The following is an 18,331-nucleotide window of genomic DNA, read 5'->3' on the forward strand; positions in this document are numbered from 1 at the left end:
ATATGTACAATGTTTAAATTGTACTATTAAAATGAATTTATAAACAAAGTCTTTCATGTACAGCAAATTTAGTTTTCACAAACATACCAAAGACAGACGCTCAAATGTGTTTCTCTCACAAACCTTACTTTCGAGTTATGATTCAGTTTCCTCTTTAAAGACTATGGGGCGAGGACACTGTAAAGCCACAGGCTGACAAGTGTTTCATGTGGCCGGGAGCATATGCTCCGCTGAGTCAATGCAGGAAGACGAGAGCCACTCAAATAAGCCTTTGCCATTTAGGTTGCCCTCCCTGTCACACCTGCCTACTGGTATGAAACTGGTAGCTGTGGGTGGACTTTAAGGTTAACAGGGGAGTCTAAATTGGGAACATGGGTGGGCTTAACTGAAAGTCACTGTCATTCAAAACTCTGATTGCTGAGTAAATGAGCGCAAAATGTACCTTTTAGTTTGCTGAATTGAGGTGGGTGGGTGGGTGATAGCAATAACATTCTGCCTAATTGCAATTTATCCACAAAGATATCGTTGGTACAGAAATTATAATTTACTTATTCAACTTTCAGTAAGTCATATGGTTGACGTGAATTAAGTGCAATATGTGAGTGATATTGGAGAGCCTTCTATTAAGCAACATATATTTTAACCAACACACAAAGATATCTTCATGCACAGTTAAATTTAAATAAATTACCTTTGGATATTAAAACAAGTAAGTTTAATAGTTTCCCTGTAGAAAGGAAATGCTGTTTTACGTGAGGAAAAGATTGTTTCATTGGATTTAGATAGGATGGGAGATTCATTCGATGTCATGTTATATTGCCCATTAGATTAGAACAAACGCTATTCTTTTTTTAAATTAAATTCTCAAATGCTTACGTCCTCCTCTGGTCAGATGATTGTTAAAACTTGCACATGCATGTTCTGTCCGACAAATAATGCACCACTACAATATGTTAGGCTATGTGTGCTCACACTTAATTTATATGACACAATAAATAATGGCAATGTCTGAAAGTGGTGTTGTTTCATAGTGCAACAAACTTTATTTTAATGGACTAAACTTTTCCCGTAAACATCTATGATGTAATGTGTTTCGTTTAGCAACTTGTATGATGCAAAGAATTTCATCATGGGTGCGCAACCATTTAGCAGGAGGAAAAAAATGTAGACAAGTGTTTGCATTGGTCGGTCGCAGCTGTCAATCAAATAACCGTGTGCGTCATTTCCGTTGTCAGGTGGCGCTGTCGCTGTGGAAAGATGCGATCAGCGAAGAGCAGCAGAGGCTTTTCCTTAATTGCTCATTTCAGTAACAGAGGCTAAACAACTCGAAACCAAACTCTCTGCGCTCGCTCCTGTTAACGCGAGACGCTCCGCGTGTCCACCACAGCGTTTACCCGAGAAACATCCATGTTGTGAACAGACGACGCAGACTTTACCCGGCGGTTTTGGCTCGAGGTAAGCGAGGTTGTGCAAACGCATTGCTATCTAGCTCTCCGGCGAAGCTAGCCAGCTGTACTATATCAACTACTGTGTTTAAATGGCCTCCCGGCTGTCGCGGTGTCTCCCGGCTCGGCTTTCGCTAACGTCGCGTTAGCATTCGTAACACGGGTGGCTCCGTGCCTCTGTAGAGGTAATCTAGCTCACGGCTGCCCCGGTGATAGTTGGCTGCGAAAGCCCAACTCCTTGTTGTGTTGTGTGCCCCCTTTGTGTGGCCGGTGTGCCTTAAGCCGGGGCAGCCGACTACATTTCAGTCCGGTTTTGTCTGTCGTACGAAGTATGTATGTGCAGCGACGCTTATTTTTGCATTTATATATTACCCGTACGTACATGTACATTACAAATATGTACGTTCATGTTTGTTTCAACAACCACTTTAGACACGCGCTGCCTGCCAGTGACACTTAACGCGCACCGTGTAACGCGGTTTAGTTTGCAGGGGTTTTAACCGTCTCTCGGTGGTCCAATATCAACATTAATTGCTGTAATCAAAACACAATAGCACCTGGTTTACTCGAGTAATTGGCTGCCTGCTAATAACTCCAGGTATTTTTCTGTACAAGTTGTGAGGCATAACGTCAGCGTTTGGTTTGGCGTTACTCTGCTCGCTGCCAGGACTGAACGGTGTCCAGACCTCGCGGTCTCAAAATGGCACCAATCAAAGTGTGACAGACTGTGTGCGTTTGTAATTATTTTCAGTCTTGTCATGTATAATGTGACCTTGCGTACGTGGACTTGTTGTGCGGTCAAAGACGTTGTTATTGTGTGTGTGTGTGTGTGTGTGTGTGTGTGTGTGTGTGTGTGTGCGCGCGCGCGCATGAATGATTGACATTTCATTCAAGCAGCAGGATTAAAGCCTCTGTGACCTTCCGCATTGCCTTACCTCTTTGTCCTGACTTTTGTGTTTCATCTATTTGTGGATTCATTCATTTCTGTATCCTGCTATCTCCTGCTATATACATACATATTTACTACCTGCTCTAGTGTCCTTATGCTGTCTCTGTCCATCCTGATACTATCTTGATTTTGCAATCAAGCTGTTCTCGCAGAGCCAGACAAGTGGCATGGAGTCTGGGTGGGTGGATCCCGAGACACCTACGTGGTTGTTTTGTTCAGATACTATTTCAAGAGCCCACATTTCTCGTGGGCACCGGCAGCGTGTCTCTCCTCCTTTTGTGTGATATGATTCAGAGGCTGTATCTGTTCTTGTCCTCCCTCTGGTACAGTCAGAGGCAGAGGCAGTCTTGCTTGCCAGATCACTGGCTGTGCAGAGAGCCACAGCAGTGTCAGAAAAGGATAGCTGTGTGCTGTCATTGCGCTGATGTCATTTAGGTCAGTGTGCATTAGTTGGTTGTGTTGACCTTTGCTTTTGAGATGTGTTAGGGGTTGGCTCCACAGCAATATAACTGGTGTTTAATAGGTAAATGAATGGCCATGGGCCCGTTTGCTGTGTATTAGTTTGGTCAGATTCAAGTTTATTTTGTTTTCTCTTCTAAACTAAATGTGTTGCTAAGGTAGAAACACAGATCACCTTGTTTAGAAATGTCTCTGTCTGACTATTTTACTAGCACTCAATCAACAATTTAAAATAAATGTGTGCAGTATGTACATTTTTCAATTCAGCCAACTGCTTTGGCCACAGGATGAAAAGTTGTTTTTTTTCCTGAGTGGCCTCTTTACTGCAGCGGTTGATTCATCTTTTGCCTTCCATGCTTTTGAGTAAGATGCTCTCTTACTATTGGCAGGGCGAAGATGTCACCCTGACTTGTGCCATAAATGCTGTCAGAAAACCTCAGCTCAGTGGGTGATGGCTAGTGGAGATGGAGACAGATGGGTGAGAGACATGATGATGACACTGTCTGCTGTCTGGGATCACAAAAAGCCTCATGGAAGTGAGAATTCATACCAGCCCATACTGACTGCCAACTGTCCTGCCTCCTCTCTGCCCAAAAACGCCAACTGGCGAGTGGCGCACGATTAGTTTTGAAAACAGGAAGATGGCTGAATTCATTAACAATATTACATTTCCCTGGTTTGTTCCTTTTTTCAGACTGGCTACATATCTTGAAGTTGTTTGGTCTGATGTACTGCTTATTAGTTTGGCTAAAATATGCACACCACTTCTATAAGTGACATTTTTACCTCAGATATTGTTTCTTGTCTTGTGCACGTAACTTCTATGAAGGAGTTTAATTATTTACTTTTTAAGTTGTGTGTGTGTGTGTGTGTGTGTGTGTGTGTGTGTCACACAGGCTTGGTGGTGCATTTGTCTTACACATATTGGTGTCACCAATTTCTGTCCAATGGAAAGTGAGGACGACAGCACAGTGAATCAGTCCTCTCGGTTCAAGGCACTACTTCCCTGTTACGGGAAACAGATGGGGTTTCGTCACATAGGAACTTGGTCGGTAAACAAAGCATACCTCTTGCTCTCTGAATTCTGGGAAGCAGATCTGCTGTGGCAGTTAAAGTAGTTTGTGATGATGTGTCACACTATGTCACTGGTCCCTCTGGCATGTGAATCTATTTCCTTATCATAGTGTAAGGGCTTGGCTTTTTTGTGCGTTTTTGTTTCAGCCTTGTTCGAACACGCATGTCTTTTCAGAGGAAGGTATGCTCGATAAGCCGGCTGTACAGATTTTTAGATAAAACGTGCAGATTAAGCGCAAAAGGATTTTTCTAAACCCATGTCTACTGCAACAGTAAAAGCTGGGAAAGGCTATGTGGTTCAGTGCTGAGACAAAAAAAAAAAATGTTACACATTTTTAGTTTGAAAGTCATCTTTTAGTGTAATGCCTTTTACGTGACACCATTTCTCATTTAACTTGCAGATTGTGGCACATTTGCATTGCCTGTTGGGGAGATTGAATCTGAGGTGTCACCCTTGACGCCAGCAGCCATCATTCTGAATGGAGCTGTAATAGCCTCACATTCACACTGAGGTGTTGGTAAATGTGTGGGAGGGATATTTTAAATAGCCAGGGAGGAGCTGCACTGAAGTTTACCTCCTTTCTCTTCTATTTACTAATCGATGCATTCTGTAGTAGTACTGCTGAGTCTCTGGGTTCTTTCTTTCTTTCTTTCTTTCTACTGCTTGGTTACTGATTACGGCTGCTAATTATTTCGTAATCAATTAGGAGTTTGGTCCATGTGGTCACTTGTATACACTTAACTTGTACCTCGACCATCTTTATCCTGTGTACTAATCAGATTTATTCCTCTGTACAGCTCCAGTATGTCCAAGCGGCGCTCGTCGGAGAGGGGGGCTGGAGAGACATCAGGCAGGGCCAGCAAGCTTCAATGTCCTGGGATATCCGGCAATAACGCTAAGAGAGCTGGGCCCTTCATCCTCGGTAAGGAAGCGCGTGCGTGTTTGTGTGTGAATCTGGTAGTCGTAGGGTGTCCCTGTGTATACGCACGCCTCGGACAAGAATTTGAAGAATTTTGCTGATCCTGCTGATCAGCCAGAAAGGTCCCAGTCTGTGTCAGGCCAAGGTTGTTTCCTCCCTCTGGAAAACGTCTCTGCCTTTCTCTCAACTTGTATGTTTTCTACTACACAACTCCTCCACTATTTGCAATGCAGAGTGCCAAAGAAAACATTACACCAGGGGTGTTAATGGGAACGTGCACATGCAGCCTTTTAATGAGTTGCAGTGAGAGCACACACACTACAGCATGTAGCCTGCCTTTTGGTCATGCAGCTGTTCTTTTTTCTTATCCTCGCAGGGCCTCGCCTGGGCAACTCACCAGTGCCCAGCATAGTGCAATGTCTGGCCAGAAAGGACGGCACCGATGACTTCTATCAGCTGAAGGTAAGTCGTTCTTGGTTGGCGAATTTTTAGGGGTTGTCTTTGTCGCAAACGCAGTTAGTTAAGCACTTGCTTCAATTCTTTTAAATAAAAAAGCTATGATGTTCCTGTAGACATCTGAACCTTTGCCCTTTCTTTGTTGGTGTTCATTTTATGGTCCCCTGTTTCGGTCTGGTGCAAACAACTAGCCCTCAGCTGGGCAATCTGTTCATTGGGCCTATCTCAGTACACATGGAAGGGCGCTATAAAGTGGGGGGGTGAGAGGAAGGTAGCGCCCCACCTGGAATGTCGACTTTTAACCCCCACGACCATGTAGTGAGTCAGTGCGTGACCCTCCCCTCTTACCCGTGACTACAGCGCCTCACTGTCTGCTGCACATAGCAGCACATGTTTGTTTGCTTCACATATGAACCACTGTTTTTTTTAAAGCTCCAAAACCCTCCACCATCTCCACTGCATGGATTGTAACTTCCTGTTAAATGCTGAGCAGATGTTTCTTACTGTAACGCCGTCCTTTATTTAAACGCTGTCGTGCCAGGACTGAAGATCGGCTTCATTCTAAATGGTTAAAGCTCTCGTTCAGCCGTCTGATCCGGTATGAGCTCTTGTCTTGTGACCTCTAATGTTTGCTCGGTTCTCGTGTGTGTGGTCACGGCAGATCCTTACACTGGAGGAGCGAGTGGACTCTGCAGGGGAGACTCAGGAGGAGAGGCAGGGGAAGATGCTGCTTCACACAGAGTACTCCCTCCTTTCTCTGCTGCACAACCAGGACGGGGTGGTCCACCACCACGGCCTCTTTCAGGTAGACTGAAACCTGCACACGTTAATTAAGTTGCATTTCTGTTGACGGGTGCATAGGATATCATAAGTCAAATTATGTCATGGACAAATGGGGGGGGGGTTGTCTTTTAGTCTATGGTGTATTACTCAGCATTGTGTGGGCGAGATTACCGTATAATTGAAAATGATTAATACACCAACATTATCATGGAGACATGTCAAACTTTTTATTCAGTTCAGAATGTAGCATCACCAAATAAGCATAAGTATCACCATGCTGCTATCAAGCCAGTAATGGCAGAGGTGAGCTTGTCATTAGTCCGGCCAGCTGCTTGTATTTTCCTTATCAGGGTTGTTTAAAAAAAGAAGTGGGAGCACCATATAAAAGGCATATTTATCTGTCGTCATTCTCTATTCACAGCCTCATCCATTCACAATGACTCTCACCTGTCTTCCCGTTTGCCTCCTCCTTTAACTTTATTGTTCCATCTGCCAATGTTTTTCTTTTTTTTTTCCTCTCTATTTTTCTTTGTCTTTCTTTCAAATCTGTCACTTCCACTCTCTCTGCCTGTGTTCTCAGAATAGCAGCATTGAGCCACTCTGATTCATTTACACCTGCAATATTGGTTATTATAGTGCATCTCCACTGTGACAACTAATTAATAATGTACACTTTCAGAGAGGCTGACTGCATCGGGGAAAAAAACACTGACAACCTTATACAGCTATCGATAAGAATTTGTGACTGCTATGTGGAGTCCCAACTGTACTCTACTGTACTCAACTGTAGTTGGAATTAGAGGAATGACCTCTGTTCTTCATCCCACTCCAACTGGTGTCTTATTCATTAGCTACATGCAGGCTGGTGATTGATGTCCTCTACGCTGCTTGAATCCATGTCCTTCTAAGCTCAATGAATAGGCTTAATCAGCTGACATAGTATAGGAATCCATTCAGTTGGATGCATTCATGAATTCCTCAACCTATATTGATTGGGCACTGTTGGAAAGTGCCTCTAAAATGTATCAACAACTCTGTTCGCTTACAAAGTAAACCCCTTTCTGAAGATGGCTGCTCACACTTCTCTTTGTTGTCGTCCCCCAGGATCGAGCCTACGAAATAGTGGAGGACATGGAGGCCAACAAAGTACGCAAGATGAAGAAGCGGATCTGTCTCGTGCTTGACTGCCTGTGTGCACATGACTTTAGCGACAAGACGGCAGATCTAATAAACCTCCAGCATTACGTTATAAAGGAGAAAAGACTAAGCGAGCGTGAAGCCATCATCATCTTCTACGATGTTGTGCGTGTGGTGGAAGCCCTTCACAAGGTGAGTCTTGGAGTACAGTTGTTAAACAAAAGATGTCCGTATGTTATTTTTTTCCACTTGTCTGTTTGGGATATGTACTTGCTCCCGTACACTTTCAACTCATAAATTTTGTCTTTTCCATTTTCTCGGGCGCGTGCCCAATCAGTACTGCGCATGTGCAACTCATCAGCTACAGAAAGGACGATGTGTGTAATTCATTTTCTACCAGTTGCACGATCGGGTGAGAGTTACTAGATTTACTAGCTTAACGTGGCATTTTACTTGCACCGGGCAAGTGGGTGAGGTTTTAATGCGTGTGCCAGAAACTCAAGTAATCCTCACCGGCGGGTGCCAGAAATGACGTAATCTCATCTGGCGCGTGGTGTATTTGGTTGTGCATCTCTGAATTTTTTTAACTTTGTGCCGCACGCGATCATTTGACACTGTTCACTGATAAAAGCCATATTTAGGGATTATACAAAATAGGCCAATTAGTTTTGAGACGCTTTAGAAACAGGAGGTCTGAAAACTTTTAATTTGAGTATACATTTAGCCAATCAAATAGTTTCCAGTATATTCCACCTTTTGTTTCCTGCATGTAATACTTGACTTGTTTCTTGACAGGGCTTGTACATGGACAATATTGTAGTCATGAATATGAGTTTACAAATAATTAGAATCCCCTTTCCGGCATTGTGGAGGTTGGTTTACGATTTCTTGCCGGTTAGTTACAGTCCAGGTGCATACCCATGAGTTACACTCGTTGTCTTTTTTTATTCTTTAGTTAATTATTATTATTATTATAAAATAATGCAGCACAGAAAGTATATAAATGGAAAATGTGTGCATTTTATATTTTTATCAATAAAAACAGCTGGAATACTACAACTAAAGGAGAAATTGCTTTTTTATTGTTCGCTGAGTTTACATTCTCCCATGTTTGCCACTGTCAAAAATGAACTGATTGTATTAATACCAATGATTCACCCTTTTCCTTCTCTTTCGTTCCTCCGTGCAGAAAAACATTGTGCACAGAGACCTTAAGCTGGGAAACATGGTGCTGAACAAACGGTAAGATGAAACTCAAGCTGTCATTCAAACTTGTCAGGCAGTTAGCTGGCTCATAACCTCTCCTGTTATACCAGGTCATATTAGCCTGCCAGTTAGTCATTCAGTCTCAGCTCATGTGTGCGAGTGGCCCCAGCAGCCTGTATCCAGTGTACGTTTGCATTTTAAATTCAAGCAGAGGTCACATTCTCAGACTAAGACTGAGATCAGTTGTAAACACACAAAGCTTTGCTTTAGTGTCTGATAATTTACTCCGTATGGTTGGATTGTTGGAAGCAATGTGAAACCGACTTTGGAAAAACAGAGCAAAGAAATATGTCACTGCTTTGTCCCCAGTGGAAGAGCGAGCTATGTTATGTAGCACACATGACCCTGGCGAGTGCTGCTGTTCGACTAGGCTCTGCAGAATGGAAAACCCATATTCAGAGTCGTAAGAGAGCTGTTGTTTGTATTCAGTGGGGGTAACGGGCACTCTCCCAGTGGGACTAATGCTCATCTGTTACTTTGTGCATTTGTGCAAGTTTAGATGATTCAGCCAGATTTCCCATTTAGCTTGTGGTTAATTGCCTCGAAACAGCAGAGGTCTGCGCGCACATTCTTGAAGACTCTGACAACCATCCCACAAAGCCGACCTTTTCATTTGGAAGGCCGTGACTTCACACCGACACACAACCGCTCTCTCTGCTCCTACGCTCGCTGCACATACCTTTTGCATGCAAACATCGAGCATGCTTGCATCATGCATCAGTGAGCGTAATCACCAGTGATCTTGCATGGTACCTGGTCACCTCTTTTACATTATCTGTCAGTATGAGTATAAGCATTGAGATGTCACGTTCCCGGCTTATCCTTTTTACCACATACACCTCCTCCAGTAGCAGGAGTAGTAGTGGTTATGGTGGTGATGATGAAACGGGAGTGTTTTGGCCAGGGAAGGAGGAGGCTGGTGGGGAGAGGAGCAGACGAGCGGAACACTCCGTCCCAGCTGAAGACAAAGGAGAGTCCTGCCAAAGGCCCCATAGCTCCGAGCTGACTCACACAGCAATGCACGTGACACACACGGACACACACACGGACACCCACACACGTGGACACAGTCATTACTTATTTACCCTTTACTCTGCTTTTTTTTCTCTATTTTACTTTTACATTCCAGTCCCTTTCCTGCTTTTATTGTCTCTTCGTCATATCCCCTTTTTCCTTTTCACTTTTCCCGTCTACTTTCTGCACACTTTGCTTGCTTGCATGTTTCCCCTCATCGCTCAACCCTGGATGTGTGTGAATGTACGTGTGGGAAGAATGTGGTCAAATTTAGATGCAGACCGCTCCTAAAATCCCCTGTCCTCCCTGCTGCTTGTCGTCAGTCCGGGAAATGCACCGATGCCATCAACAAGCTCAGCAGTTTATGCATGTATGATGTGATTTCCTCTTGCAGAGCCAGCTGTTATGAAAACAGGATGTCATAAATGAATCCGCAGGGTTGTTATATGTCAGAGCTGTGTTGACTTCCTTAGCTGGAGATGCACCACAGCATGGTGTCCTTTCTGTTTTTATCTCTACCAGACAGGGTGTGTAAGTTTGCATCACCATAGGTGCTGTGTTGTATCAGGAATGGATTACCCCTTCTCACAAAATTCAAAATTCACAGTTAAGAGGTTGTTTTTCTGCGCTGTCTGTCACCGAATAATTAATTCTGGAATTGACAGCAAACATAATTCAATTATATCAACTTTTGAAAAAAATTGCTTCTGTAAAGTTTGGGTACTTGTATAACCCTCCAAATCACTGATCTCTAGAGGTTGCCCTGCGTTTAACCTCCTTTCTCGTCAGCTGTTGTATTTTCAGCAAAATGTTGCGGCGAGGGAGGATAAATCATGGGGGCTGTTTGGTTTCTGGTTTCCTGACTTACCCGGGATCACATGAACAGGAAGCAGAGATGGTGTGGTCGCTCTTCAGTCCTCGGGGACCCTTGCCTCACGAGGCAAACATGCAATTTCATTTACCCAATCTCCGGTGCAAGAATAGAAGCTCGGGTCGTGATGCAGACAGACAAAAGAACAGACTCCTTTATAAAGGAAGCTTTTATGTCGAGGGTCCTTGAAGCATTGCACTCTATTTTGGCCCATCCCTGCGCAGATCACACGGCTTGGTTATAGAGATTTGGATCACAAAGGCTGTTCAAGAGTTTGATCATATAAGTAGCTGGAAATTATTTGAACCAAATGTTCTCAGCGGAAATTGAGATTGGAGCATTTGGTTGAAAATAGAGTGTTTGACAGGAGTTGGCTCCATTGGCTGTAATGGGAGCAATGAGTATGTTTGTGTGTGATGGAGCAGGGTGTGAAAGTCGGAGAGAATAGGGGAAGCTGTTGACCTCAGGCTTTTTAGAAAGCGGATGTGGATGAAGAGCGTGATCAAGAGAGGACCTCGGCTCGAGACCGTGGCTGCTTTTTGTCTGCACTCATGTGCCTTTTGAGTGTGTGTTTTGTGTGTGCATGGGAGTGATCGTGTGGGTGCACTTGAAGTTGCGCGTATGTGTACATATTTTATATCTTCGTGATCTTTATATACTTGTTTGGCAACCCATCACCATGCAGGATTAGTCATCGGAACAATTATCCCAAGCAACAAGTTGACTCATGTTTGTCAAAGTGTAGCTTTTTATTTTCTTTTTCTCCTGTTAAAGAACATAATGATATGGAACAGTCCGGAGTCCCTCGTCTAAAACACAGAAACCAAATTAATCAAACATCGCTAACATCCCTGGGACTAGTCAAAGTTTGATGTACCAGTGTGTCTGGCATGTTTTTAATTTTTGTTATCAGTTAAAACAGTGATCTTGATAATGATCTTTACGTAATAGCATTAGAGTTCAGGAGAACATTGAGACATTTGTTTCTTTATGAGCATTTCATTTCGGATGAGTATACCATAGTTTCTGCTGTGGAAAAAAAAAAACAATTACTATTTTCTATGAAAAGACATAGTGGAATAATGTCTGAGCAGATAATTATGATGTAATTCAAGCTTCTTTGTGTTTCATTTCTATCGCCAGGCCGGACTTGCATGTGTACATTTTTAGTGCATGGGAGCGTGCCTTACTGACGAGCTCTGAAGCGCTGCTCTTCATTTTGCTCATACAGCACTTACAGCTGATAACACCGTTACGACATTGCAGAAGCGTAGCGTCCGTCCTCCTGTCCCCCTCAAGGAAACACTGTTGGCTCTGTCAGGACAGATGCAGTTATTTTCACTGTTGGTACTTTAGCTGTGAGCAAGGTCTCCAGGAAGAGCTTTGGGATTTAAAGCAAATTTGGTAGATTTCTGGGTCTGTCACATGATGTAACTGGGCTCAAAAATACTTCCCCCTCTAGGCTTAAATTAGGAAAGAGAAGCTTGTAACTCAGTGGATAATTATTTTTTAAGATTAATCAATTTATAGAACTAATCCCAAGTTTAAGGTTTCGTTGTCCGTATGGGAATAAGCCTGACCAATTCTGGACTGTGGGCTGGGCGGTGGAAAACTAGTAGCGCGCTTTCTCAATGAGCCCATTTATGGAGAATGTTGTCGGAAGATCCCGGTAATTCAATCAAAATGGTATACTTTTTGAAGAGGTTTTTTTTCTTTTTTTTCTTCTTCACGCACCACGAAGCAACTTAAAAGACATGATTGGCGCCACCTTCAACCCTGTATTCGGTTCAATTTATACATCCATGGCCCGAGCCACTGACTTGGGCTCCGCCATGTTGAGAAGGGCATGGAGGCAATAGATATGCTCTAAGTTTAGTATTCAACACCTACAATGACTAAAGATCAAGACCAGGGTTTTTTTTTGTTCCTGGAGATAAACATGCATGGGTGAAATTTTGTAATATAACAGCTGCTTCAGAGGAATAGTGCAAGAGATTACAAGGAACTACTAAATCAAAAACACTTGGACATGGAGACCCTCTGTCAGTGTATGATGCTGGTCAGAATCTGAGATGAAGAATTTTCTAATGTTAAAGGAAAAAGAAAACTTGTATCTTTCTTGAATTTTTATAATTCTAACCAAGGAAGATGAGCGACTTTCTTCTTGTAGGCTGGGTGTGCACACTCCGTTTTGCATTTGGCAGTCATGAGATACTCGGGTCTAGTGAACCGTGAGATTATTAAAACAACAAGGCGTGCTTGCAAGTTCTTCTCATCTCTGTCAGCCTTTGTTCATGTCATGCTTTTAGCTATGACTGTGCAGTGTCCCACATTCTAAACTTACATTTACTATGATGAGTAAGTCTGGTTTTGCCATGGTTTGATCAAGTTAAAGAGAGTATTCTGTGTGCGTTCGTTAGCAGTGGGACTATTAGTCATTATTTGATATAAAATCAGAATTATAAAACATTAATCAGGCATTTTGTGTGTGCTTACAGGACTCACCGAATCACCATAACTAACTTCTGCCTGGGAAAGCACCTGGTGAGCGAGGATGACCTGTTAAAAGACCAAAGAGGAAGTCCGGCCTACATCAGCCCTGATGTATTAAGTGGTGAGTGAAAAAAATAAATATGTTGCATGCATGTTCTTTTTATAGGGCAGTTTTTGTCACTTTCCAAACAGACAATCCAACAGTCTCACCTGTTTTTGCAGCAACTGATCATGTGTGAAAACCTTCCCCACTCTCCCGAGTTGCGAGTTGTGAAGTGTCTTCACTGCAAGTGAAAATCAATTGTCTAATGTACATTATATACATATACAAAATACTAGACCCGGTACTGGTAAGAAGAGCGGCCCTTGTGGATCTGTGGCCAGAAGGGATTCTGGGAGCATTGTGCAATGTTGAGACAGTCTTGTGTTTGATTTTTCCGGGTATTAGGCAAAAGGAAAGGTTTATGTTGCAATCTCGGTTGTAGCTAGAAACAGCTTTTTTTGTTTGTTTGTCTTTGTGTAATTATGGTGATGTTGCATTTTTTTCATGGTATGTGTCTGCAGAGGAAGCTGCTTCCTCTTTGTGTGAAACATTTTCTTTGTCGGGGAAAAAAAAAGCTCAATCCATTAGATTGTTTAGCTTCACAATGCTCATTTGTCACAGTATATGTGCAAACATAAGCGCCACACACCGATCAGCTACTACAAGATTGAGAAGAGTACTTTCAAACGGAAAGCTCCAACAAACTCTGAAACTAGATCAAACTTGGGCCTGTATATCAGCATAACGTGACAGGCACACAATTAAACAGAGCTCCAGTGACTCACGCTCTGATGACTCACTGGAGGGAAACTACTCCCATCTACCCCTTCCGTGTGCGTGCGTGTGTGTGCGTGTGTGTGCGTGTGCGTGTCTGTGCGTGTGTGTGTGTGTGTCAAGCTTTAACATAATTGCCTGCTGCTGTTGCTACCGCCTGCCAGGCTGTAACAACACTGCCTATGGTCATGCACAGCCATAATGCTTTACCTTCAACAACTCCAGTTTATTCATCTCCGATCCACGTTCAGGTTTGTTGGTGAAAACAGTTCCCAGCTCCCATTTTTAAAAGTCAGTGGTGGGCTGGAAATAATGTATATGGATATGTACTTCTCTTGGGTTACTCATCTCATTAATCGTTAGACCTGGTGACATGACAGAGGGTGATTAACCCGTTTAGTTAAATCCCTGAGTCACACAAGGCGAACATGTTGATTTTAAACTCTCTGCCGTATCTTTTTTTTGGAGTGTTTAGCGTAGCACTTTAGCTGTCAATTACAAATGCCATTTGTTGACATCAAAACACTGATCCAGACCCCCTGTCCCTCCCGTCCCCAGGTCGGCCGTACCGCGGTAAACCCAGTGACATGTGGGCTCTCGGCGTGGTCCTGTTTACCATGCTGTATGGCCAGTTCCCCTTTTATGACAGCATACCTCAAGAGCTTTTCCGCAAGATCAAGGCAGCCGAGTACTCCATCCCAGAGTGAGTATTTGACCTGTCCGCGTGATATTTGTGAGAGATTTATTCAAAGCAATATAATTTAAAAGTGAAGGCATATTAAAAACAGGAAAATGGTGTATGTGTTTTAGCCAAATAGTTTTTGCATACTGATCTGTAATTTAAGATTTTATATGCAGAACATTTGCTGAGAATTTGCCACATTTTCATATTCAGTTTGGACTAGAAGAAAGCCCATTATAATCTTCCCATAGTGACTTTGTGACTAAATGTCACATTATAATTGATAAAAAACCCTCTCCCTTTCTGTCCTCATCACAGGGACGGCCGTGTGTCGGAGAACACAGTGTGCCTGATCCGAAAGCTGCTGGTGTTGGACCCTCAGCAGAGGCTTACTGCAGGAGAGGTGTTGGAGTCTCTCAGTGGCATCATTGCGTCGTGGTAATTGCTCCCCCTGCTGGATGTTTGAAAATGTCATCAAATGTGTTGAAGTCATGATGTGTTGTTGAAGAAATCATAGTAATGGATTTGCATAAAACATTTAGATCCCTGGTGTTAATCATCATCTTTGTTGGGTTTTCCTATTAACAGGCAGTCTGTTTCATCATTGAGTGGCCCTCTGCAGGTGGTGCCGGATATTGACGATCAGGTCAATCACCCAGAACATCTGCAAGAGGTAAATTATTACATGGTATATCTGAACATAGAGCCTGTTGGAGAAATTCAGATCAGCTAAAATACAGCTACTCAAGGAAGAATTATATGCTTTTATAGTTTTGCTTCATATTTACATTACTTCCTTGTTAACGGCTCAGATGTTGCAGCACATTGAACAGACTCCATTTTCTTCCCTCAGGCCAAGGTGATAGAAGAGTCTTCACAATACGAGTTTGAGAACTACATGCGCCAGCAGCTGCTGTTGGCTGAAGAGAAGAACACTATTCACGAGGCCAAGAGCTTTCTAACCAAGCGCCAGTTTGGCAGCATCCCACCTGTACGGCGTCTGGGCCTCGACGCACAGCCTGTCAGCCCGCTAGATGCTGCCATCCTGGCACAACGGTTCCTCCGGAAGTAGTCCCCAACCATCCCGTGACACACCCCCGACCTCCCTAGGGAGTACAGAGACCTGTGGAGTCCCGAGAGGACAGAGGAAGACGTGCCCTAAAACTGACCTTGCATACAGGAGAATCCAGCCTGGACCAGGGAACAGACGTCCCCATTCATATGCAGGTTTTGTGCAAGCTCGGCAGAGCAGGTTTGAGTTGGGCACCAGAATAAACTGACAATTTAAAACATCACTCCTCGTATCTGAATCTTCTGGCGAAACATGGAATGGCCAGGAGGAAGATCTGAACCAAAGGTTCCTTGCCCTCAGGTCACCCACAGTCAGATCTCACTGGACAACCAACCTGATGGCACAGTCCCACATGGGGCGACACCAGGCTATGCCTGCAGTGTTGAAGAAATGTCAAACCCATATTCCTCCCTCCTGTAACACTTCCCCCATCAACTCTGGGTCCCCTGAGCAACACAGGACCAGAATCATGTAGCAACCCCCTCTTCCCAGTGGTTAATGGTATTGCCTCAAGTCAGATCACCTGATCACAGATGTCACTTCTCGATACCTCCATTCCTCCCTCCCTCCTCCTCTCACTCGTTCCTCTTCCTCTCTATTGTTTACTGTACTGAAAATGATGGAGACTGGTCCCGTCTGTAACTCTGACTTCAAATCAATCTACCTCTCTGTCTCTCTTGTCTGTTGGTAAACCATGCTCACTGTTCTGAGACAAGGGATTGTAACGATGGAGTCTTGATGCCACCAGTGACATAAAGCATTAATGTTTTCTGTCTGAGTGATAATGCTTTGAAACCTTTTCAGGGGTTTCAGAAAATCTGAATAAGCTTTTTATCATATTAACCTTAATAAGTAGCATTTCATCCCTACCTTTTGGATTGAAGATAATGAATATCAAATCATGTGCACATGCATCCTTTTGATATTTGCAGAATGCATTATCTCCTGCTTTTGCTTGTCCCTGTGGAAATCTATTTTAGCATCTAGGCAGCTAGTGTGAGATACCTGGAAGTCACGATGCCAATAACTGAATGGGAAATGCTGTTGGATCCTCCCTGCCAAGGCATATTGATGGTAATGCTTCCTCAGTGCCATTATAGTGGAGATCTAAGCACTGTCATGTTTCTATTGCCAAAAATCATGTCTTAAAGTGACTCTTAGCCAAGGAAACTGGTACCCACAGCCTCATTCAGAATCAAATGGCTTCCAGGTATTCCAACTTCCCGGTTTCTCTTTATCAAGAAAGACAACGGGACAAATGTTTGTTTTTTTCAGTATGAATGTGAACTGTCATTCTATGCTTTGAGTCTGTGTAGCTGTCGAGCTGTTCACCTCTGACAGCCACAGACCCTTTAAGCTAACCTCCAATCATTGTGTTCTGTTATCTGGCCTGCCTCGGTGGCAGACACTGTGAAAACCAGAGCCAGCTTTGCGGAGATGGGGCTTGACTGAATGTTTTTACCGATTGCCATGAATGCTCTCTTTAAGATCGAAAACTATCACATTCTATCGCCGTTTCTCAAGCCTTCTCTCCAGCTCAACTTGTATATGCTTGTATTATTATCTCACCCCGTAGGGTCTCAAGACAAAGAGACTAGGTGGTGGCTGGTAATTGATTCTGTAATGTTTCATAGAGAAATGAAAATTCACACATAGATTTTTAAGTTTAGCTGCTGGGGCTTCTTGGCTGTTGATGCATTCTTGTCTTTTATCAAAGGGTTTCTTCAAACAATGGCAAAGTGACGAACCAATGACTGTTAGGCATGTGTACATTGTGACTTGCCTTTGCGTATTGGTACCTGCTTTAGACCATCTAGACTTCTTCCTATTTATAACTGATTGCATGAACATAGGCTCTGAAATATTTTCAAATGTCTTTACTTATTCTTTTTCCTTGTAATTTCATGTTGATTTATTTATTCTCTTGTGTAGACCGCCCATCCCCAAATACTAGGCTCAACGTATGTCAGTGTTACGGGGGTCCTAAACCGCTATGCTCTCTCAGCTTTAAGAAGTGTCGTTAACAGTGGTTCTCATTTTGATCATTTTCAGCCACATTCATAAAAGAGTAGCATTTTTTTTTGTTTCCCTTTTTTTGTAATTCCTAAATCTTTTTCTTGCCATTTTTTTTTAAGTCTGTGGTCAACTTAAGCTACACTAATAACAAGACTGACTTTGCATAGTTATATTTTTTACAGAAAACAAAAATGATATCTTGATTTATCGGAGGGTTTTTGTGTTTTTCTTTTCTTTTCCTTCTATCATTTACAACAAAAAATCCCCACACAAAGCTGCACTCTTTGGTCAGTATGTAAATATGTACCATCATGAATGCGCCAGTCATATTGTATGTAGTTCCACCCAGTGAGACAGCGACTCAACACATACCGATTAACGTGCATTATGGGCCACGTTGGCCATCAACCGCCACATCCAAAAGCTAAAATTGTATGTCAAGAGAGCTGTCGGCTCTCTCCCACCTCAATGTGAATTCCATGGATATACAGCAGTATTGTAGTTAGGGTTGTTAATCAGAAAAGGGTGTTTAAACACCGTAGCCATTGCTGAATGCTGATCTGTCTGAAAAGTGTCTCACGCAACCTTCCGTGAAGCCCAACTACAGATTAGTAACTACCGGTTCAATAGACTCTTGATGTTATTTTGTCCACCCTCCCTCTAATCAAAAATGATTTCACTTTCTAGCTAGTGGATTGTACCACGCTCAATGTTTTGTTTTACAGTTGTTGGTAGACTGCAATGTGGACTGAAAAGCATGGACTTGGTGTGAGATTCAGCTCTGTGTAAAACATGTGACTGTTGCATGATTTTAAACTTGCAAGGTGCGCCACAGCAACTGATTGGACATTTGAAGAAAATTCACTTCTTTGGTGTC

At 43.1% G+C, this 18,331-nt stretch overlaps 1 protein-coding gene across 3 annotated transcripts; it reads left to right on the forward strand.

Annotated features, from left to right (window-relative positions):
* The first annotated feature begins 1,256 nt into the window (after nucleotides 1–1,256).
* On the forward strand, nucleotides 1,257–17,516 carry stk40 (serine/threonine kinase 40). 3 transcript variants are annotated; one of them, XM_068570503.1, is made up of 13 exons: nucleotides 1,257–1,455; nucleotides 3,243–3,331; nucleotides 3,750–3,901; nucleotides 4,726–4,850; nucleotides 5,224–5,309; nucleotides 5,965–6,108; nucleotides 7,191–7,415; nucleotides 8,413–8,465; nucleotides 12,873–12,988; nucleotides 14,243–14,387; nucleotides 14,685–14,804; nucleotides 14,955–15,039; nucleotides 15,220–17,516. In XM_068570503.1, exons 2-13 carry the CDS (start codon nucleotides 3,305–3,307, stop codon nucleotides 15,436–15,438), a joined length of 1,497 nt encoding a protein of 498 aa, XP_068426604.1. In that variant the 5' UTR covers nucleotides 1,257–1,455; nucleotides 3,243–3,304; the 3' UTR covers nucleotides 15,439–17,516. The 3 variants fall into 3 exon arrangements, with proteins under 3 accessions (XP_068426604.1, XP_068426605.1, XP_068426606.1); XM_068570504.1 differs by lacking the exon at nucleotides 3,750–3,901; XM_068570505.1 differs by lacking the exons at nucleotides 3,243–3,331; nucleotides 3,750–3,901.
* The last annotated feature ends 815 nt before the right edge of the window (nucleotides 17,517–18,331 follow it).

This window comes from Clinocottus analis, unplaced genomic scaffold (assembly GCF_023055335.1).
Source record: "Clinocottus analis isolate CAN_PGR_092001 unplaced genomic scaffold, fCliAna1.0.p SCAF_9, whole genome shotgun sequence".
NCBI lineage: Eukaryota > Metazoa > Chordata > Actinopteri > Perciformes > Cottidae > Clinocottus > Clinocottus analis.